The sequence below is a fragment of the Amaranthus tricolor genome, chromosome 8, assembly GCF_026212465.1.
Source record: "Amaranthus tricolor cultivar Red isolate AtriRed21 chromosome 8, ASM2621246v1, whole genome shotgun sequence".
NCBI lineage: Eukaryota > Viridiplantae > Streptophyta > Magnoliopsida > Caryophyllales > Amaranthaceae > Amaranthus > Amaranthus tricolor.
The window spans coordinates 25,913,484-25,933,011 of NC_080054.1; the positions used below are offsets into that span (position 1 = coordinate 25,913,484).

Below are 19,528 nucleotides of genomic sequence, written 5' to 3' on the forward strand. Positions count from 1 at the left end.
TTTTTTGTTAGTTAATTTTTAAAATGGCATCAAATTAATAAATATAAAATATTTTTATCCAAAAAAAATAAATATAGCATTATAAAAGTATGTATTAAAAAAATTTAGTACAACTTTATTGATAATGATTTTTTTTATTCACTGACTCTGAAATGTTGAAACAAATTTTAAGCAATATATTCACGTAGACAGATTTCTGTTTTGTTTCGTTCACTTGATCACAAGATAAGCATTTTATTAAGTGTAGGCTAAGAGAAAGAAAGACTAAGTCAGAGTCGAATCTAATAGACGCAAATTTTAGTTGAATGCATTGTTATGCATGATTGCAATATGCAATATATAAAATTCGGTATTGCATAATTTTTAGTACAAATGTATTTTATTTTTATATTTTGAGTTAAGAAACTCTTTTGCTACATCCTCATTTATGAATATAGATTGTCGTTTTATCTCTTTTCAAACCCTAATCATAGTTTCTATAAGTATGATATTTTATTCTTATATTATACACGATGACATCTTTTAATTTTAATTCCTAAATCCATGAAATGTTTTGGTTGAAATTTGAAAAGGTCCATCAACCTAATTGTACTTCTAATAATCCATTTTTTGAATTAAGGTTAGTTGCATTTAGGTAGCATTGAAGTATGAGATATACAACAAGCCCCTAAATCCTTAACGGTAAGTTTAGTTAACAATACTAATCAGTTCTAATGAGAATTATTATAGTATAAATTTTTATGATATGTATCATGTCATTTTTATAGTAATAAAAAGTTTTATCATAAAATTTTTTTTTTAAAAATTTTCCATTACCACCTAATACCACAATTTTCCGTGGTAGTGAAGAAAATAATATTGTTGAAAAAGAATAAATATGGAGATTAAATTTCACCAACGTTACTACTAAAATTAGACTAACTTTTTATTACAATTTTCACCATTTAATATCAATTACCAAACTGACATGGTTAGATTTGATATTTTTTCAGTGTTAGTAGTGCTCATATTTTCTACATTAAGTTTATTATTCAACAATATAATATGTCAATAATCTAAAAAATATTGTTTTTCTTAGTTTTTTATGAACAATTCTTATTGAAACGTCAATAAAATAACGGAGGGAGTATATTATTAGCATTTTTTATTTAGAAATAGTTTTTGGTGACATTAATGTCCTCGTTGCAGGTTTGATTATTTATAAGGTTTTGCAAGGAATTTGTCACGTTATAAGGTTTGACTTTTTAACATGAATTTAGAAAATTGAATATTTAAGATTGTAGATATATTTTTTTATTAAATAATTAATTTAATAGAGAAAAAGAAGGGACTATAAATATTAAAAGAAAGTTAATGGGAAAAATATAAAGACTACAACTAATAAAAAAATATTTTTATAAGATTAGTGGAAACATATGGAAACCATAAGGAATATAAAAATATTAAAATGAAGTGAAGATATGTGGGGACTATAAGCATATTAAAATATTAAAATTAGAATGAATAAAGTTAATTTTGTCCAAAATCTGTGATATAAATAGAAAGATTTTTTATGGGAATAATAATTAGATCACTCAAAATAACAAATATTTATAAAGAAGAAAAAATATTCCTACTAGGATTACCTTGTTGGGTTTTTGAGGGATTATACTTAAAAGCTCTATAAAAAAATATAATTGGAGTAAATATATCATTTATTTTATTTCTCAGACAAAAATTCTTAATTTGATTCTCAACTAATTTCATTTTCTCTTGATCGACCCAATTATTTAAAATAAAGCTAATAATAGGAATTTAAGGAGCAAATTAATTTTGAAGAGTATCTTGCAAAGTAGGTCGTCCATGACAAGATTGTAGAAAACTAGGCGTAAGTTCCACTAATTGTAAATAAAGGATGTACCTTTCCATTAGGGACGACATGCAATTACAATTTATTTATTTTTTTAAAATTTCAAAAAGATAAATACAAATAAATAAATAAATATATCATATAGTAGAATCAAGCAAAATATTTTCGTACAATTATATACATGTGGTTGTACAGAAAACATCAAGGTACCAATAATTTTTTTTTTTTTTTTTTTTTACATTTTTTGGGTTGTGACTTGGGAAAGTGTAGTCATGACGAAGCCACTAGTCTGATTTCTCTTTCGCAAATTGGATAAATAATCCTACTCGTTTCTGTCATAAAAAATAAACTTTATTAGCACGTCTATATTTGAATTTGTTTTTTACACAGTTTTTAAAATTTTTATTCGAAGCTTAATATTTATTAATATATTTCATAAAAAAATTAAAATAATTAAAATATATAATAAATCAAAACGTGGCTAAATTTTGGCATGTATATATTTTAATAAAATTTCTTAAATTGAATTTTTCTTATGGTAATATCAAATGGCAATGGAAAGTATTTGATTGGCTCTTTGAGGAAAGACACATTTCATTAGCTGTAGTTGCAACTTGCAAGCGTTAAAAATACAATTAGGAGTATTTTTTTTATCAAATACCAACATTGAGCTTGAATTGCTCAATTAATAATTTTTCATAAATTCGTTTAGAAGGATTTATGAATATTAACTTATATGTTCCTCAACGATGAAGTATATGCTGTTGATCTTTTACATTTGTTTATACATGTGATGCAAAAAAAAAATTTACAAAAAAAATTATTCAGAATAATTTAATATTTTACTCATTTCTTACAATAATGTCAATTCTCAATTATATAAGAAATATTTGTTAAGAATGTACTTACAAAAATGGAAGCATAAAAAAAAATTTCTCAAATAAATACTTGATCTTCTAAATCATAAATGTTCTTTATATAATTGTTCCCTTTTTGTTAGAATATGGTCAATAATTATTATTTTTAAATATTTTCGTTGAAATTATTATCATACTCGTAATAATCAACAAAAAATCAAAAATATCGATTAATCAAATAAGTCAACAACTGATTGTCAAACACTCTAAAATGTAATGTTAGCTTGAATAAGAATTTGATTGAACTTTCTCCGTTCGGACATTATTAATCGTTTAAGCTTAGCTAATGTGTAAGAAAAAATATAGTCAAGTGAGACCTTGTTTAAATCGTTTAATCACATACTTTCATATATTAACTTTTTATAAGTTTTAATTATATATAGATCAATATAATAAGTAATCAAAATAACACATTAAATTATATAAACAGTCAAATGTAACAAGTACAGCGGAAAGAAGAAAGTGTTTACCTTGTAACCTCTTGTATTTCAACTTGTTACACCTTCGTTACTCTGTCTAATTTTGACCATTTTTTCCTAAACACAACTCCACAATCTTCATAGCAACTTCATCTTGATCCCTACTTTGGCTCATCAACCTCTCGACCTCATTTTTCGGGACCTTTAATTTCACTCTTAACCCGTCATTTATGTCGTCGGACCATCCATCACTATCGACCACGACGCTAGTCGTTGGTCTCATGATGGAGAGGTCCGACACTGATCGTCTTGACAGCATTAAGCTCTCAAGACGGTCTTTAGCCGACATATGGATCCCAGACCGGACCCGTCTTGGTACACGATGTTTATGATCATTAGGAAATTTAGGAAGCTCCACTAAAAAATAAAGCTTTTTAGGCTCCAAATTTTGAAATGGGTCAAGTGGTTTGGCCCGAATTCCATAATGCTTTACAGCCTCGGAATCTAACACTACGTGACCCGGGTAGTCTTTCACCACATCTTTAGCTTGAATGGGTGTTTTAAACTTCATTGTTTCTCCACTTATTTTCATTATTTTGGTCGTTCTCTTGTTTCCTAGAGTATTTCCCATTTGATTATGGTTGTTTTTTTATTACTGGGTACACCGAGAAAAAGAGAGATTTAATAGAGGGACAGTAAAAATCGAATTCTAACACTTTATCTAGTTAAAGTGGTATATGCTATAATTGAGATACAACCCCGTTTTCGAATTAGATAGAACTTGAAAATAAAGGAATAATGGTGTTAAATGGGTCTGGTTAAGATGAGGGCGTGAATCGAATTCAACACTTTATCTAGTTAAAGTGGTGTACTTTATAATTGAGATAAGACTCAATTTTTGAGTTAGATAGAGATTGAAAAAGAGGAATAATGACGGGTTAAGGTGAGGGCGTGAATCGAATTCAGCACCTTATCTAGATATAATGGTATAGGCTATAACCGAATAAGATCGAATTCTCGAGTTGGCTAGAGTCTTAAAATGAAGGAATAACGGTGTAAAATAGGTGGGGTTAAGGTGAGGACGTGAATCGAATAAAGATAAGACCCAATTTAGGATTCTGAAGTTAGCTAGAGCTTGAAAATGAAAGAATAGTAAAATGGGTGGCGAGGGCGTAATTATAAGATTGGGTTGAGTTAAATAAAGCGTTGAAGTCAAAAATAATAAGGTCAATTTTAGGGTACTTTCAGATGCCTTAAACTTTGAAACATTCAGGTAATGTTTGAAAAGAGTTTATCAAATTGGATTAAACAACCAATATTTATATCAATTATCAACTCCAATAAATTCTCTTATATCTGGCCGTACTTTTTTTAACGAACGTGTGAAATTTTGAATGTCACGACTGATTTTAGTTCGCATTAATTTAAGAAAATAATTTGATTTAAATATAAGAAAAACGAGTTTAACTTTGAATCTATTTATATATTCTAACTCTGATTTTGAGTTGAATCGCATTGAAAATCCGACTATTCAATTTAACTTTAATGTTGATTTTTAATAACCAACATCTGCGTTCGATTTTGTTAAACTGTTTTATTTTCTATTTTTAATTAGATAATTTTGTATTTTTAGGATTAATCTAGACATATAAAGGTATTTTTTTAACTAATTTTTCTCGTTCATTATTAGAGTTATTGGATCTCAAGTAAGTCGTTATGATTCAACTAGCTAGAGATCGTATAATTTATAAACTTCGCAACAAAGATTCAAACGATTTGAGCTGTTTTTTAACATTTTTTATTCCTTTCTACAAAAATAAATTTCAAGGTTCAAAAACTATGAAACTTATTTTCTTCCAAAATAGATACATTCCTTAACCTAAATTATTTTCATATTCTCTCTGTCTCATTATATTTGCTACATTTAAATTATTACGCAATCAAATGCGTTTTGATAATTTGTTTTATAGATTATGCATAACTAAAAATTATAATAAGTTAATAATATAAAAGTATGAGATCAATAGATTCATATATGATCTTACTTGACTCTATTTTTCTTACACATTAGCTCTAAATATGAAACAAATTTAATTAAATGACAAATAATATCAATAACTATAATTTAACAAGTATTTCAAAACGAAAAAAATATCATTGAAACACTTTTTCTTCTTAAGAAGTATTCTACATAAAAATATTCGTATACGTATCTTCTGGCTGCGGACAAAATAATGGTTCCCATATTTTCTAATTAATCTCTATTATTATCTCAAATTCTCAATGAGGCCTATTTTTGAAAACAAGTTCAAAATTCAAACCCTTACATTTTGAATTTTATCATGTATATACTAAAATTCTAATATAATATATGTTTTAAAATAAGATTGTATATGTCAAAGAGAAACATTAGTGGTATTACGGTAAGAATCAGATTTTGTCTCAGTTGGAGCAAGTACTACCTTTTTTATACAAGGTCTTAAATCAAATCTCACCATGTTCTACTTTCCCTCAACTTACCCTATAATTCAAAAAAATTAATATTGTATGAAGTACATTAACTATTGTGTTTGTACCTCTATCTTTTTGAAATTACACCTATTTCTATTTCGGGTTTTCGCACTTACCATTTACCAAGCAATATTATTAATAATGCTTTTTGATAAATGTTGAAGTAATTTTAATCGACTCAAACTATTGTTATATCAAAAAACGCATTGTCGAGCACAAATTTAGTATGAAATGTGCTTCATACATAAATTAAATAATTTAATTAATATAAATAATATAAGCTTTTTATTTTAAGACCATCTAACTACTTAATAGTCTTACACAAGTATCTGATATTCAAATGGCTATAATAAGAAGAAACAAATCAATATAAAATATATAGGAGGGAATTATATTTCTGTTGTTACTCCTGAAATAAAGGAGATTGTAAATATTTGCCTTTATAATCCAAAATTATCGTAGTCTCGCCCTATAAAATTAATTTTACCATATTCATCCATTTTTTTTACCCCATTTTCCATGTCTTCTCAAATTTAAAATTTGACAAAAAAAAAAATAAAAATAAAAAATGGATGCAATTCTTGGACTTCTAAGAATTAAGGTTCGTATAGGCATCAATCTTGCAATTAGAGATGCGGGTAGTGCTAGCAGTGATCCTTATGTTGTAATAACCATGGGCTCCCAGGTCTTTAATCATCTTTTATTCCCTCTTTTTTCCTTTAATCAAATTAATGCAAAAATAAAATCGCATTATATTAATTTTATTTTAAAAAATAAAATATCCAAACATTTTGAGGGAAATCTCATTCTTGATTATCATACATTATTGTTTCTTTACCGCCATCTCAACCAATACCACGGTTTTGCATTGTGATCGATAATATGATAATATAATTTATCATCATCATCAACCCAATATCCCTCTCAAAATATAAGATTCATAATAATATAATTGATGTACAAAACTCTAGGAAATTTCCTTTTTGATATTTGTTTTGTTTGGCTGAGATTGAGGAAAATTTAGAAATACTTTTAAAATAATTTTCTAAATACTTTTAAAAATGTTTTCTTTTAAGGAAATTCAACATGGTAGCATTTAGTTTTCATGAAACGCCAGTGGTAGCACTTTTGTAAGATTTTTTCACATGGTAGTATCCAACTTTTGCTCTCAAATGTTTAATTCACCATTTTAATTTTTAATTCACCGATTAATTTATCAACGCCCTTAAATGTTGTAACAATTAAGTAGATATGTATTAATGCTTGGAATGCACCTTTTGAACTTATGAAATGCACAAATTGAGCTTATAAAATGCGCCTTTTGAATTATTTATTAATGTTTATAATGCACCTTTTGAACTTTATAATGCCAATAATTTGAATGAAAATAAAATTGTTACAACATTTAAGAAATTCGATAAATTAATCGTTGAATTAAAAGTTAAAATGGTAAATTAAACATTTGAGAGCAAAAATTAGATGCTACCATGTGGAAAAATTTTACAAAATGATGAATTAAACAGAAATTAATAAGAATTTAACGGAAAATGCTATGGCAGTTAGATAGTGCATAAATTGGATGTTACCATGTGGAAAAATCTTACAAAAGTGTAACCAATGGCGTTTCATGAAAACTGAATGTTACCATGTGAAATTTTCCTTTCTTTTATTTGTATCACCACTTTGTATACTCAAACGATGTTATTTATACATATTTGGGATGGCATTTTTTTTTAAGGGGGATGGCATATTATTGTAATGTTAGTAATGTTAATTATTAAGTTTGCTAGTCTTAAGCACCCTTAAAAATCCTAATGTACAAAATATATTTTTAGTACACATGGTTTTTGTGAAATGTTTTAGATTCATAGGTTTTTTTATGAGGGAGGATTTATTTGAGAATTGAACTAAAACCTTTTTCAAAAAAAGCATATATGTTCTCCGACTAAAATAAAAATCTGATTCTCAATTCATATTACTGACATTTCAAAGTTTTGTATTAATTTGCTTCTGCAGACATCAAAAACGAGAGTGATTAAAAAGAATTGTAATCCAGAGTGGAATGATATTCTCACCTTATCTATAACCGATCCAAACATACCCATCAAGCTAGTAAGTAATTTTAATTATAATAAATATTTTCTATTTAATTACTTTGCCAAAATAATTGCATAGAGTCATTCATCTCCAACTTAGCACAATAATCAATAATTGGAACTACATATGTTCATCCGGACTTTCGGGTCGATTTTGGGCTAGAAGTTTTGGGTCAGGGAAAAATCAGGCCTTGTGTGTTGGAAAAATAACCCACATGATGATCTCACATAAAAGAATTAGAGAAAGATTGGCTAACATACCAACTTTATGGTCTACTCCTCTTAATACCATTTGGTTTTAGAATGGAACCTCATCCGGTTTTTGTGTAGTTAACTCTCCTCTTGTATAAGTCTTGTATACAAGCCTAAATTTATCGTTGTGTTCACAACTTCACATTGATATTGTAAATCCATTTTTAAGTCGAGTAAAATCGAAATCGATTATAAGATCGGATGAATATCGAATTGTCGAATCTGTATTCAACAGCTTAGTTTCAAAACATGGGACTAACACAATGTTTGTTTTGCAGAGAGTATATGATCATGATACATTCACAAAACATGATAGAATGGGTGATGCTATTATTGATATAAAACCATATATAGAGTGTATGAAAATGGGATTAGAAGAGCTTCCTATTGGAACATCTGTTACAAAGGTACAACCTAATGATAATAATTGTTTGGCTGATGAAAGTAAGGTTGTTTGGATTGATAAAGGAAAAATGATTCAAGATATGGTTTTAAAATTGCAAAATGTTGAGAAGGGAAAAATACAAATCCAGCTTGAATGGTTTAATCCTCCTGGTTGCAAAGGATTACAATCATCTTGATTCTTGATTTGAGTTATTCTTGTAGAGATTATATTAATCTCACTTAAACCACCTTAAATAAGTCTATATTCTCATAATTAATATGTATGAAATGGACTATTTAACTCATATATGAGACGCGTTTCTCAGTTAAAACGTCTCGTACAATAATTTGTGGCTTGATATGTAAAAATAATTTTTACTTTTATAAAGGGCAAACTCAAGATTCTAATTATTGAGGGGTCATTGTAGTCATTTAAAATTGACGGTTAAATATTCTTTAACTTCTATATTGTATTTTTATGTACAAATAGTAGTTTTTATGGGGTGTCTTAATGAATTTTTTATCATTATTTAATAAGAATTTCAACAACTTTTTTGTTTTGATGAATATCGTCTGTTTTTATGTTTTGCCATTGTTGATAACTTATTCGTTGTAAATATCCCGCCCTTAATTCTAATAGTGTTACTAAAAATAGGGAATTTTGGTACAACTTACAAGATTTTGATCATAAATTTCATCAAAATAGACAATTTTTCTAATCTTAACTCTTATGGCTCGTTCAGTTGTTGGTATTAAAACTATGCAAAACCCTTTAAGCAATGAAGTCTGACCAATTAAAATACAGAACACAAAAGTTAATCAAAACCCGATTTGGGATACTTAGATTCAAATCAAGGTATAACAAACTATTAAAGGTGAAGAGGCAACAATGGTTAGACAATCTTGTTAGAAACCACAAATTAGTCATTAGCCGTGACTATAAAGAAACACTAATAAAAAAAAATTACCAATAATAATCTAATTTTTATATGATTTTCCTACAATAATCCGGACTATTAATTAACGATGAATAATCCCAACTTTATGGGGTATTTGCCTAGAGTAAACTTAAGTATCCGGATGATCTACTATAATAGGTTATTTACTTAAAAAGTAATCTGCAAATTAATATAAAGTTTAACATTTTTTTTAAATATTTTTTTGATATTTATTTTAATTTATCTTTTAAAAAAATAAAACTTGTTATAGCATGGTATCCAGTTACCTAAGTTTGCTCTACATAAATATCCCATAAAGATGAGATTATTCATAGTTAATCAATAGGTAAAATTATTGTAGAAAAATCATGAAAAAATTGAATTATTTTAGGTAATTTTTAAAAAATATAAATTTAAGTGCATATACAACATTACATAATATAATTTCAAAAGCATATTTTGCACCATATAAGTAACATAAATTTTTTGTTAAATAAAAAATTACTATTGTATTTAAAAGCATCTATAATTATATAACGCGTAAATTGTACCAGTACCAGGTTTAATATATAAATCGTGATAATTCTAAAACAAAAGCAATATATATATACTACTCTTTTAGTCTCATTAAATTGTTATATTTGGTATAAAAAGCTTACATTGAAAATGCATATGTAACAAATTCAATGAGACGAAAAAGTAGATACCATGACACGACAAAATTGTGAACAAAATTGTGAAGGAATATGAAAAGCCAATTCGGAGTGAGGCACAATGATGCATCAACTACTTCAGCCCTCGCAGGAACAGCATCCATGTTAAGACCTATGAAGCGACGCAGACCCTATATACTGCTTTTGCTGCTCGGAAACTCATTTTAGGCTGCTCGGAAAGTCTTTGACAGTCTTTCATAATACTGCTTTTGCTGCTCCACAAAAAACAGTAAGACAAAGATTCGGATTTTAAACGGGTTAAATTAAAGATCCACACAATAAACAAGATCGCATAAGCAAATACCTTAACAGAAACGGATGGAGTAATTTTCTTCATGGCTTGCTCAAAATGTTCAGACTTGATGGTAATTTGAGGGCGGTCTTCAGAAGGGCTCTGGGGAGGCCTCAGCTTCTCTTCCAGTGCAGCCATTGCAGCTTCATTCATCTAACGGGCGTGGGCATGCATATTAGACAAAAAGTAAGTAAACCGGATTGTAATAGTTTGCAGGAACGGAAATTTTCACAAAAGAACTACGGTGATCATAGACAAACCAGTGCAGAAAGGTCAGCTCCGCTCAGATTTTCACAAGCCTCTCTTTTCCCCAGCTCAAGCAAATCTACGGAGCTATCAACTGGTTTTTTTCTACCTAAAGCTCTTAAAATCAAGCCACGCTCATCAGGATCTGGTAAAGGAACATATAATAGTTTTCCGAATCTTCCGGGCCTCAGCAATGCAGAATCTATCACTTCGGGTCTACAGCATAATCAACAAAATTAAGCTTATATTCAAAAAATAATGAGAAGTTTTTGAAGAGTCAATTAGCGACAGATACCGATTTGTAGCACCGATAACAAAAACACCACGCCTGTGATCTCCACCATTTAGCTCAATCAAAAGCTGCAGTCAACGATTATATTTCAGCAAATAAACACAAACCAATACAATATATAATCAATAACTCAGACTACTAATCAGGAGACCTGGTTCAAAAGCCGCTCAACGACCCAGCCGCCTTCTTTTCCACGTTCTGTTGTTAGAGCATCCACCTGGAAAGGAAACAAGTTTCAAGTTAGGGGAACTTGACTTCAAGTTCAATCCTTCCAGAGCCATATCTGCTTAACCTTGTATTCATGTATTTATAACAACCGGAAATACAACTATGATGTATTTCAAGTTTCAACTATTTATAACAGCATATCATAAATGATTATGGAATATATATTTACAATTTGGTCATTAAAACTAATGCAATTAAGATTTTAGTCGAACAATTGTACTAATCTAGACACACTAAATCAGTTTTGATAATTATAATTTCTATATAGTTGGATTAATCTCAAAAAATATTTTATAACAAAATCCAGTTGTGATATGATTTTCCCAAGATAAATAGTTAATATTTTACCGACTAAATTAGATGAGAAAAATTAGTAGATTAGAAGTAAATCGAAGTTGTTTTGAGCTCAGATGTCAAAAATCATTCTGAGTAACTAAATTAACAGCTGAAATAACTTAATTTTTTTATTTTATGTCATCACAATTAAAGGTAAGTATACAGTACATTCTTGTAAGGTTAAACATATGCAAGATCTTGTTAACTACCAAATTTGTGCCCCACTCTACTGTAATTTCTCGTAAGGTTATAAGTTACAACACACACATAATTTCACTACATAATCATTTCATTAAGGCATTGTAATTAGAAAATTTTAGTTAATACTTCTTCTAAGCAGTCAAGTTACTTATCAAGTCAAAACATTATAAGCCCTTTAACTTAAATAGTCTAAAGTCTAAACTTTTATCGGCCTGTAAAGAACAAACTGAAAAGTGAAAATGTTCCTTCTTTTCTGACTTTCCTTCCCATCGGGATTTTTATAGAAAAATGATGGGTCGATAAAAAAAGTATGTTTCTAGATCTTGGTTGTTCAAATAAAATGTATGGCATAAGTTTTTAATAAGGGATGCTCGAGTGGAACCTAGCTGCTAAATCAGCTGTTCAAGAAATTGGCAAAAGATCGTCATCATGATCAGGGCAGTTCCATTAGGCATTACTCATATCCAGATTGGATTTATAAACTAGCATAATCATAGCTGGTGGTGGACTGACAGATTTTCATTAAAAAAATAAAAAAAATAAAAAAAAATGATAAAATAACTTAAGATGACACAGTACTACAGTAGTACAAAACTCATGTTTTTTACTCATTGGAGATTGAGAAGCAAATATCAACAGCAATACTATGAAGCATCAAAAGATTAATACCTCATCAAAGAAAATTATGCATGGAGCACACGTTCTCGCACGATTGAATAGTGTTCGTACTTGCGATTCACTCTCACCAACATACTTGTTTAAAAGTTCAGGTCCCTTCAAGCATTAAAAAAAACATGAACCAGGAATGAACCAATGATGAATGAACTCAAAGAATGTCACAATCATGTACAAGGATTTGCAACAAATGAAACATAACTGAGACTGACAAACCTTGATATGTATAAAATTGGCTCCAGCCTCATTGGCTACTGCCTTGGCAATCAGAGTCTTACCACAACCAGGGGGGCCATAAAGCAAAAAGCCTGATTCTAAGTCTACTCCGGATTCCTATGAATTTCCAGCAAAAACATGTGTATCAGCAATTACGGTCAGTCGGTCACAAACTAAAAAATAACAGATAGCAATACAGAAGAACTTCTTGACATTACAAATTTACATTTGCCTTTTCCAATAGTAACTCATAAAATTGAAGTTAAGCAGAAGTGGCATACACAGGGACCATAAGCTGGAAATTTAAGAGGGTATTTTATACGATTACCTCATATTGTGCAGGATATTTTATACGGTTAACAACATAGAGTTCAAACTCCTTTCTCAACATGCTAAGCCCTCCAACATCCTCCCACTTCACGTTAGGAATGGCAGAGAATCCTTCTCTTTTTGAAGATGGCTGCACAATTTTTGCAGCCTCCTACAGAAAATCAAAGCTGTTCAGGCTAATCTAAGATTTCAAACTTCTACCAATGCTGACTGCTGAGAGCACTACCAAAAGGAAAGCTTAAAAACATACAAATCACAAAAAAAAAAATTTAAAACAAAAATGAATTGTTTTTTATACACATCGTAAGAAGTAAGACAGCACAGATTATGCAGAAAAAACTTCACATAAGAGTGCCCACATTTGAATAGTATTTTTTTTTTTGCTTTGAAATTCCCAAAAGAAACTGATCTCATGAGTGAAAAATAAAAACGAGACATGTAAATACAAAAAAAAAATCAAATCACAATATATAAATATTTAGCTCCCATGTTACCTCAAAGTCCGCCATCGTAATGCTTAGATTTCTCAGCTCTTCAATTGACCAAGGTTCCTTCCACCAATCTTCATCATAGCCCACATCTTCCTTAGATAGCTCCAACCGCCTTTGATTAATTATCCTTTGCATCGCAAGATTACCAGCCTTATTAGCCAAAGCTACCAAATCCGCACCAACAAACCCTGGAGTGGCCTTGGCTACTTTTGGCAAATCAAAATCCCCAGCAAGCCTTAGCTTCTGTGTCAACTTTGATAGTATCTCAAGCCTTGCATCTTCATTAGGAACTCCTAAAGAAAACTCCCGTCCAAATCGCCCTTCCCGCCTGAGTGCACGATCAAGAGCATCAGGCCTATTAGTAGCTCCAATAACAAGAACATACCCTGATGCCTTATGGCCCTTATCCTCATCTTCAGGATCAGCAAGGTTATCATTGGGCTTTACAGGCCTATGGGACTCATCCATGCAAGTACACAATTGAGTAACTATCCGCCGCTCCATCTCTCTCTGCAGATTTTCTCTTTTCGAAGCAATTGCATCAATTTCATCAATAAACACAATGGATGGAGCAGTTCTATATGCTTTTGCAAAAATTTCACGAATATTCTCTTCCGAAGCACCTATATATACATTTACAAAGGTCATAGTAGGAAGACAACATAACAATGACATGCATTTAACATAGGCAATGATGTTCTTTCATAATCTAATAAAATTTCTAACATTGTTCCAGTTAATGTGTTGTGCACAGTGTCTACCTGCACACCATATGCTACTTGTCTTAATGAAATCACCTCTTCCTCCGGCTCTTCCTTGAGTTGTCAACTAAACATGGATTCTTTAACATTCAATTTTCAATTGTTTACAACATTTCTTCATTGATAATTTGTGTTGCATAAAGGTTTTTTTTTATACATCCAAATTCCAAACATCATGACTTTTACTTGTTAGTATTAGCATGTGTTGACAAGGGTATTTATCTAAAAAAGTTAGTGCATTTGGTTTAGCTAGCAATTAATGCAAGAGTAATGTTTGTTTTGGAGGTGTCTCTTTAAACTTTTGCCTAGAAAAATCGTGCATTTTTGGATATGGAGTTGGATTTTTTCATTTAGATAATTATTTGTGATGTATATTTTACCTCCAACAGCTCCACAATTAATAAGATTAATATAAGGTTTTAAAAGATCAAAATATAGATTTTGAAGCACATATGAAATTCGATCCAAGAACTAATTTCCTAGACACGAAAAGCTAGTTCATCCAATAAGATGGATACTCTCATAAATTAGACAGAACTTCTTTGAGTAAAAGAATGTCCAATGAATCTCTCAAAGTTTGAAAATCAAAAGTGGATTTAATAGCAAATCCAACAAATTCTGTTTTGTGCAATATGATCACTCAAAAAAAACGACTCGTAATAAGGCTTAATTCTAACTAGCCCACAAAATAATGCCAACACTACATTATAGAACCAACATTAGACTAGAATTCTAATTACATTTACAATAACAATGCCAAAACGTTGTGGCCTAAAATTCTGATTACAATTATATAATTTTACTTTCATTCCTACTTAACTTAAAATTGACGCAATGAAGATTAAAAAAATCCACTAAAAAAACCTTCCTCACTAAATTGAATGACTCAACTCTAATTATTTTAGAACTAGATAAGTAACTTGGAGTTCAAAACTCTCCTACTCATGCTGTCATGCAAGAACTCTCTCGTTAGGCTACTGCCACAAAGGGCATTATGCCTTACCAAAACCTCATGCTTGAGTAGACAAGGAACCATAATTTGGAGTGATGCGCAACAAATTGCTTTACACGTCACTAAAATCCTGATAGACGTTTTTATATTAGCTCATTCCATCAAATAAGATATCAAAGCCTCTCACAAATCATTCAGATTATTCTCTAAGATGCTCATGCTACAATGCGTATGTTCACCTTGATTCCTATTTAGTTCAAGGTCTCACTTTTATCGCTTAAAAAAGATAGCCGCTTGTCTATTTATATCTCTTAACTTCTTTCACATACCAAAAAAAAAGCACCTAGTTTAGGCCGTTTTAACCATCTTGCAAAAAAATTTAAGAGTCAACTTATTGTGCTACCTAAAAAATCTAAAGTTTATAGCTGTTTTATGAACAAGCAATGTGCTACCCTCAAACAAAGTTTCTGTTTCGTGTGACAAGATATGTATACCAAGAGTAGCAACTAGCAAGAAGATATGCCAAGAAATTGAAGCTTTGAATGTACCTGCTATAAGTTATTACAAACAATACAATAAATTAATACCCATTAGTAAATGATTTTGTTTATTAATGATATCAAACATTCCGCTAATAAAATGTCATTAAGTGGCTCCCGCCTAGGCGGGGTTTGGGGTACACAACCTTACCTATGTATAAGTGATAACACCCATTAATAAATGTTTGTTTATTAGATATTACAAACATTACTATAAAGAAACACCCATTAGTAAATGATTTTGTTTATTAAGGATATCAGACATTATGCGAACCCAATGTCATTAAGTGACTAGTGACTCCCGGCTAGACAGGTTTTGAGGTAAACAACCTTAACTATGCAAGTGATAACAACACATATGATTTGTTTATTAATGTTATGACAAACACAATAGCGCAAAACAGATTAGTTTGAAGCAAACAGATATTAGAATAGAGACCATACCAGAAACACCAGACACAATCTCAGTAGCAGAAATTTGATAAAAAGGAAGAGCAGTCTCATTGGCAATGGCGCGAGCTAATTGAGTTTTGCCACAACCAGGAGGACCATAAAACAAAATCCCAGATGTGGGTTTGGTATTCAACATTTGTGGTATCTGTGGGTGATAAAGAGGCACCACCACTTCCATCAATAATTCATCCAAAAGTTTCTTAATCCCACCAAAATCCTTAAACCTAGGTCCTTCTTTACCCTTAATTTCCCCATTCAAACCAACATTATTCAATTCTCTATCCTCCATCACATCACTTGTAATCTTACCCCCTCTTACTAATGCAGCATCCCCAATCTTTTTCTCTCTTCTCAGATCCTCCATCTCCACATTCCTCTCCTCTCCAACAACTCCGTACTTCAATTTCGAATTCAGTGTCGGCGATTTTTCATCCCCATATCCTGCTCTTAGCATAGATTTCATTAAATCAAACTCGGGTTTCACATCCTCGCCGTAAATTGCATCCTCCGAAGTTGAAACCGAAGTGTCAGATGAATCAGAAGAATTATATTTCCTCCTCATTTGAGAATGGGTATTTTCTCTTTCAATCAATTTCTTTTCTCCCTCATCAATAACATGCTTTCGCTTTTTCCTGGAAGGACTTTGATGCTCTAAAGATTCACTCTCATCATCAATGGCGGAAAAAAATTGAGAACGCTGGAGGATTTGCCGGATTTTAGACCGAAAAGGGATAAGTTTGTAGTGTTTGTAATCGGGGTATGCGGAGTAGAGATGCTCGGCGATATCGTCGGAAGAGAGATGACTAATATTACAGGACTCAATACGGCGGTGTAAAACGGCGGGTGATAACGTAGATTGACGTTTAGATGGAGTACTACCTCCGTTTCTTCTTCTAACCATGGCGGTGATGCGGCGGCCGGGAAAACCAATTCTGCGTTACCGTGCCTGCCGCCGACCTAGAGTGTCTGTCTACCCTTGACTGCCCTAATTCTAATTGTAATTCTATTATTCTAATACTTCTACTATTTATTACTCCGGGTTTCTTATTAGCTGTGAACATTGAGAAAAAAAAAGGTTTTTTTAAAAAAAATTTAAAAATTATGTTGGATTTTAAGGTAATTTTCAAGAAAAACGTCTTAAGGTATTTATTTGAGTTATCGATCAAATGAAAAATTTAATTTTAAAAATTTATCTTTGGGTGATTCTTTTGATTATTTTTGAAAAATTCGACATTTGCACCGCATTATCCTTTACGGGTCCAAATGACCTACAACTTGTTTATCGGGTAATTTTTCCATTTATTTCCTCTAATATTAAAACTCAAAAATGAAAAAAAAAATAAGAAAAGAAAACTTATTCCGTGCTCACCCACCTCACAACCCCCCACCTCTCTCTGTCCACGAAAAGAGTCACAACCTTTGCCACTCACAACCACTAATACCGAACACACAGGCTCTACCTAGCACCATCCTACCCTGCAATCCCCTTCTTGGAGTCCCTCTCCCATGAATTCATCCAACCACCTTCTCCATCACATATTCATTATCCATTTGAGGAATACCCACCACCATTGACATATGTACAACCTTCTCTCTCGTCTCCAATGAGGCAATGACAATGTTCAATTTAGGTCTCAAAATTGTACCAATGTTTCATCTCAAAACACTACAATTAGAACTTTTTTCTTATTCATTTTTTATGAGATATGGGTCTTACTTAATTTACCTTGATGAAACTGAAAATTGTTGTGGGGATGATTTCTTACCTGCGTTAATGGAGGTTGCAACCCCCTTGATAGATTTACTCCAAACACGGTGCTTATGGTTGTGATTGAGGTGACAATTGTTGCAGAAAGGGGTTTTAGGGGAGAAAGGTTTGCGCAAAGGGGATTTTAGGGAGGGGGAAGGTCGCGAGAAGTGGGGTCGTGGGAGGAGGGTTGCCGGAAAAGGGGTTGTAGGGTAATGGTTTCAGGGTGGGTGGGTGGCTATGGGGAGGGTGGTTGGTGGTACTTGTGGTGAGAGAGGGGTTCTTTTTTAATTCATTTTTAATTTTTAGAAGGTTTTGTTTTTTTATAATTTATTTGGATATTTACTCTATGTTTTAATTAAAAGAAGATAAGGACCATTCAGAGTTTGACATATGGCATATTTAAACTTTTTCTTTTATTTCTTGCAATCCAAAGGTAGGATTCTTAAAATTAAATTTTCCTTATCAAATTGATTTTGATCAAATATTTTGGATCAATTCAAAATCAAGTCTTGTATTCATGTTGGTTTTTATATAATTTTTTATCTATTTTTATGTCGGGTCATTGGGTTTGATCATAAGGTTGAGTAAATATTGAGTCATTGAGTTTGTATTAAACACCATTACGTCTTTTTGTTCAAGTCTAAGGTTAGGGCTTATTCGATGTTACCAATGACAGACAAAAGAAGAACATGTTAAAAATCAAAAAAAATTATCATAATTTTGTTCGTTGTTAGTAACAGCGAACAAAAAAAAAAGACCAAGTCATAAGTTTTAAATAAAAATTAATCAAAGAGCATCACTGTTTATCATAGCTTGGTTCGCAGTTGTGAATAACAAACTACTCTTTGATTTATTTCTTTTCTATTAAAAGCATTATTTGTCTTTTTTTTTTTGCTCCTTGTATAAAATAAGGTAACTTTTTTTTATTTTTAACATGTTCTTTTCTTGATAATTAACACAATAATGCTTATTTTGATAATTATTTTAGAACCAAACTTATTTTATAATTTTTATTTAAAAAGTCCGTCTATTTCGAATATTCAAGAGCTCTTAGATGATAATAAATGGATCATGATTAGCTCGATCCGATCTACGATTAAAAAAAATCTAAAAAATGTACTAAAGTTTTTGATTTGTAATTTAAGGTTGGAATGAGCACTATAAATTTTTGAATATGCATATTAAGTCTTGAAATTGACAACTTTAAAATCTAAAATAAGTCATTTTAAATTTTAGAGTAGATAATTGAATCCTGAGTGAAAGAAGGTTAACATTTGAAATAGGGATTTTAAATCTTGAAGTAAGAATTTTAAACTTTAAATTCACATTTAAGCGGTTACAACATTAGCTAAAAAGTAACTTAAACCTTAAAGATGAAATGTTAAGACATAGAGTATGGGCTTTAATCATTAAAATTGACATTTTAAGTTTTAGACGGCTATTTAAGACTTGTGTAGTTGGCATACTATAATTTTTAAAAAACTTGTGTGTTGACTGTAGGTCACACAAATGTGGCAGTCTCATTGGAGAATTTACGATGATCATATTCTCTTTGTTGCTAAGAAATTGCAATACTAACAATTGGCACAAATTAATCGATTGACATTTTAAATTTGTGTCTACGTTGCGATCAACTTAAATTAAAATAAAATTAACATATTTTATTTATTTAAGTAATTTAAAAAAA

The 19,528-nt window shown here is 30.6% G+C and overlaps 3 protein-coding genes across 3 annotated transcripts; 1 reads left to right on the forward strand and 2 right to left on the reverse strand.

Annotated features, from left to right (window-relative positions):
* Positions 1 to 1,638: 1,638 nt before the first annotated feature.
* On the reverse strand, positions 1,639 to 4,364 carry LOC130821103 (uncharacterized protein At1g66480-like). Its single transcript, XM_057686742.1, has 2 exons — positions 3,237 to 4,364; positions 1,639 to 2,181 (listed from the first exon to the last, which is right to left on the reverse strand). The coding sequence occupies exon 1, from the start codon at positions 3,814 to 3,816 to the stop codon at positions 3,283 to 3,285; it is 534 nt and encodes a 177-aa protein (XP_057542725.1). The 5' UTR covers positions 3,817 to 4,364; the 3' UTR covers positions 1,639 to 2,181; positions 3,237 to 3,282.
* A 1,859-nt stretch (positions 4,365 to 6,223) lies between these two features.
* Positions 6,224 to 8,928, forward strand: LOC130821104 (protein C2-DOMAIN ABA-RELATED 7-like). Its single transcript, XM_057686743.1, has 3 exons — positions 6,224 to 6,381; positions 7,713 to 7,808; positions 8,323 to 8,928. Exons 1-3 carry the CDS (start codon positions 6,265 to 6,267, stop codon positions 8,623 to 8,625), a joined length of 516 nt encoding a protein of 171 aa, XP_057542726.1. The 5' UTR covers positions 6,224 to 6,264; the 3' UTR covers positions 8,626 to 8,928.
* An 884-nt stretch (positions 8,929 to 9,812) lies between these two features.
* Positions 9,813 to 18,267, reverse strand: LOC130821105 (cell division control protein 48 homolog C). Its single transcript, XM_057686745.1, has 10 exons — positions 16,083 to 18,267; positions 13,390 to 14,009; positions 12,894 to 13,046; positions 12,566 to 12,682; positions 12,344 to 12,448; positions 11,061 to 11,126; positions 10,913 to 10,977; positions 10,632 to 10,833; positions 10,384 to 10,524; positions 9,813 to 10,291 (listed from the first exon to the last, which is right to left on the reverse strand). The coding sequence occupies exons 1-10, from the start codon at positions 16,990 to 16,992 to the stop codon at positions 10,244 to 10,246; spliced, it is 2,427 nt and encodes an 808-aa protein (XP_057542728.1). The 5' UTR covers positions 16,993 to 18,267; the 3' UTR covers positions 9,813 to 10,243.
* Between the last annotated feature and the right edge of the window lie 1,261 nt (positions 18,268 to 19,528).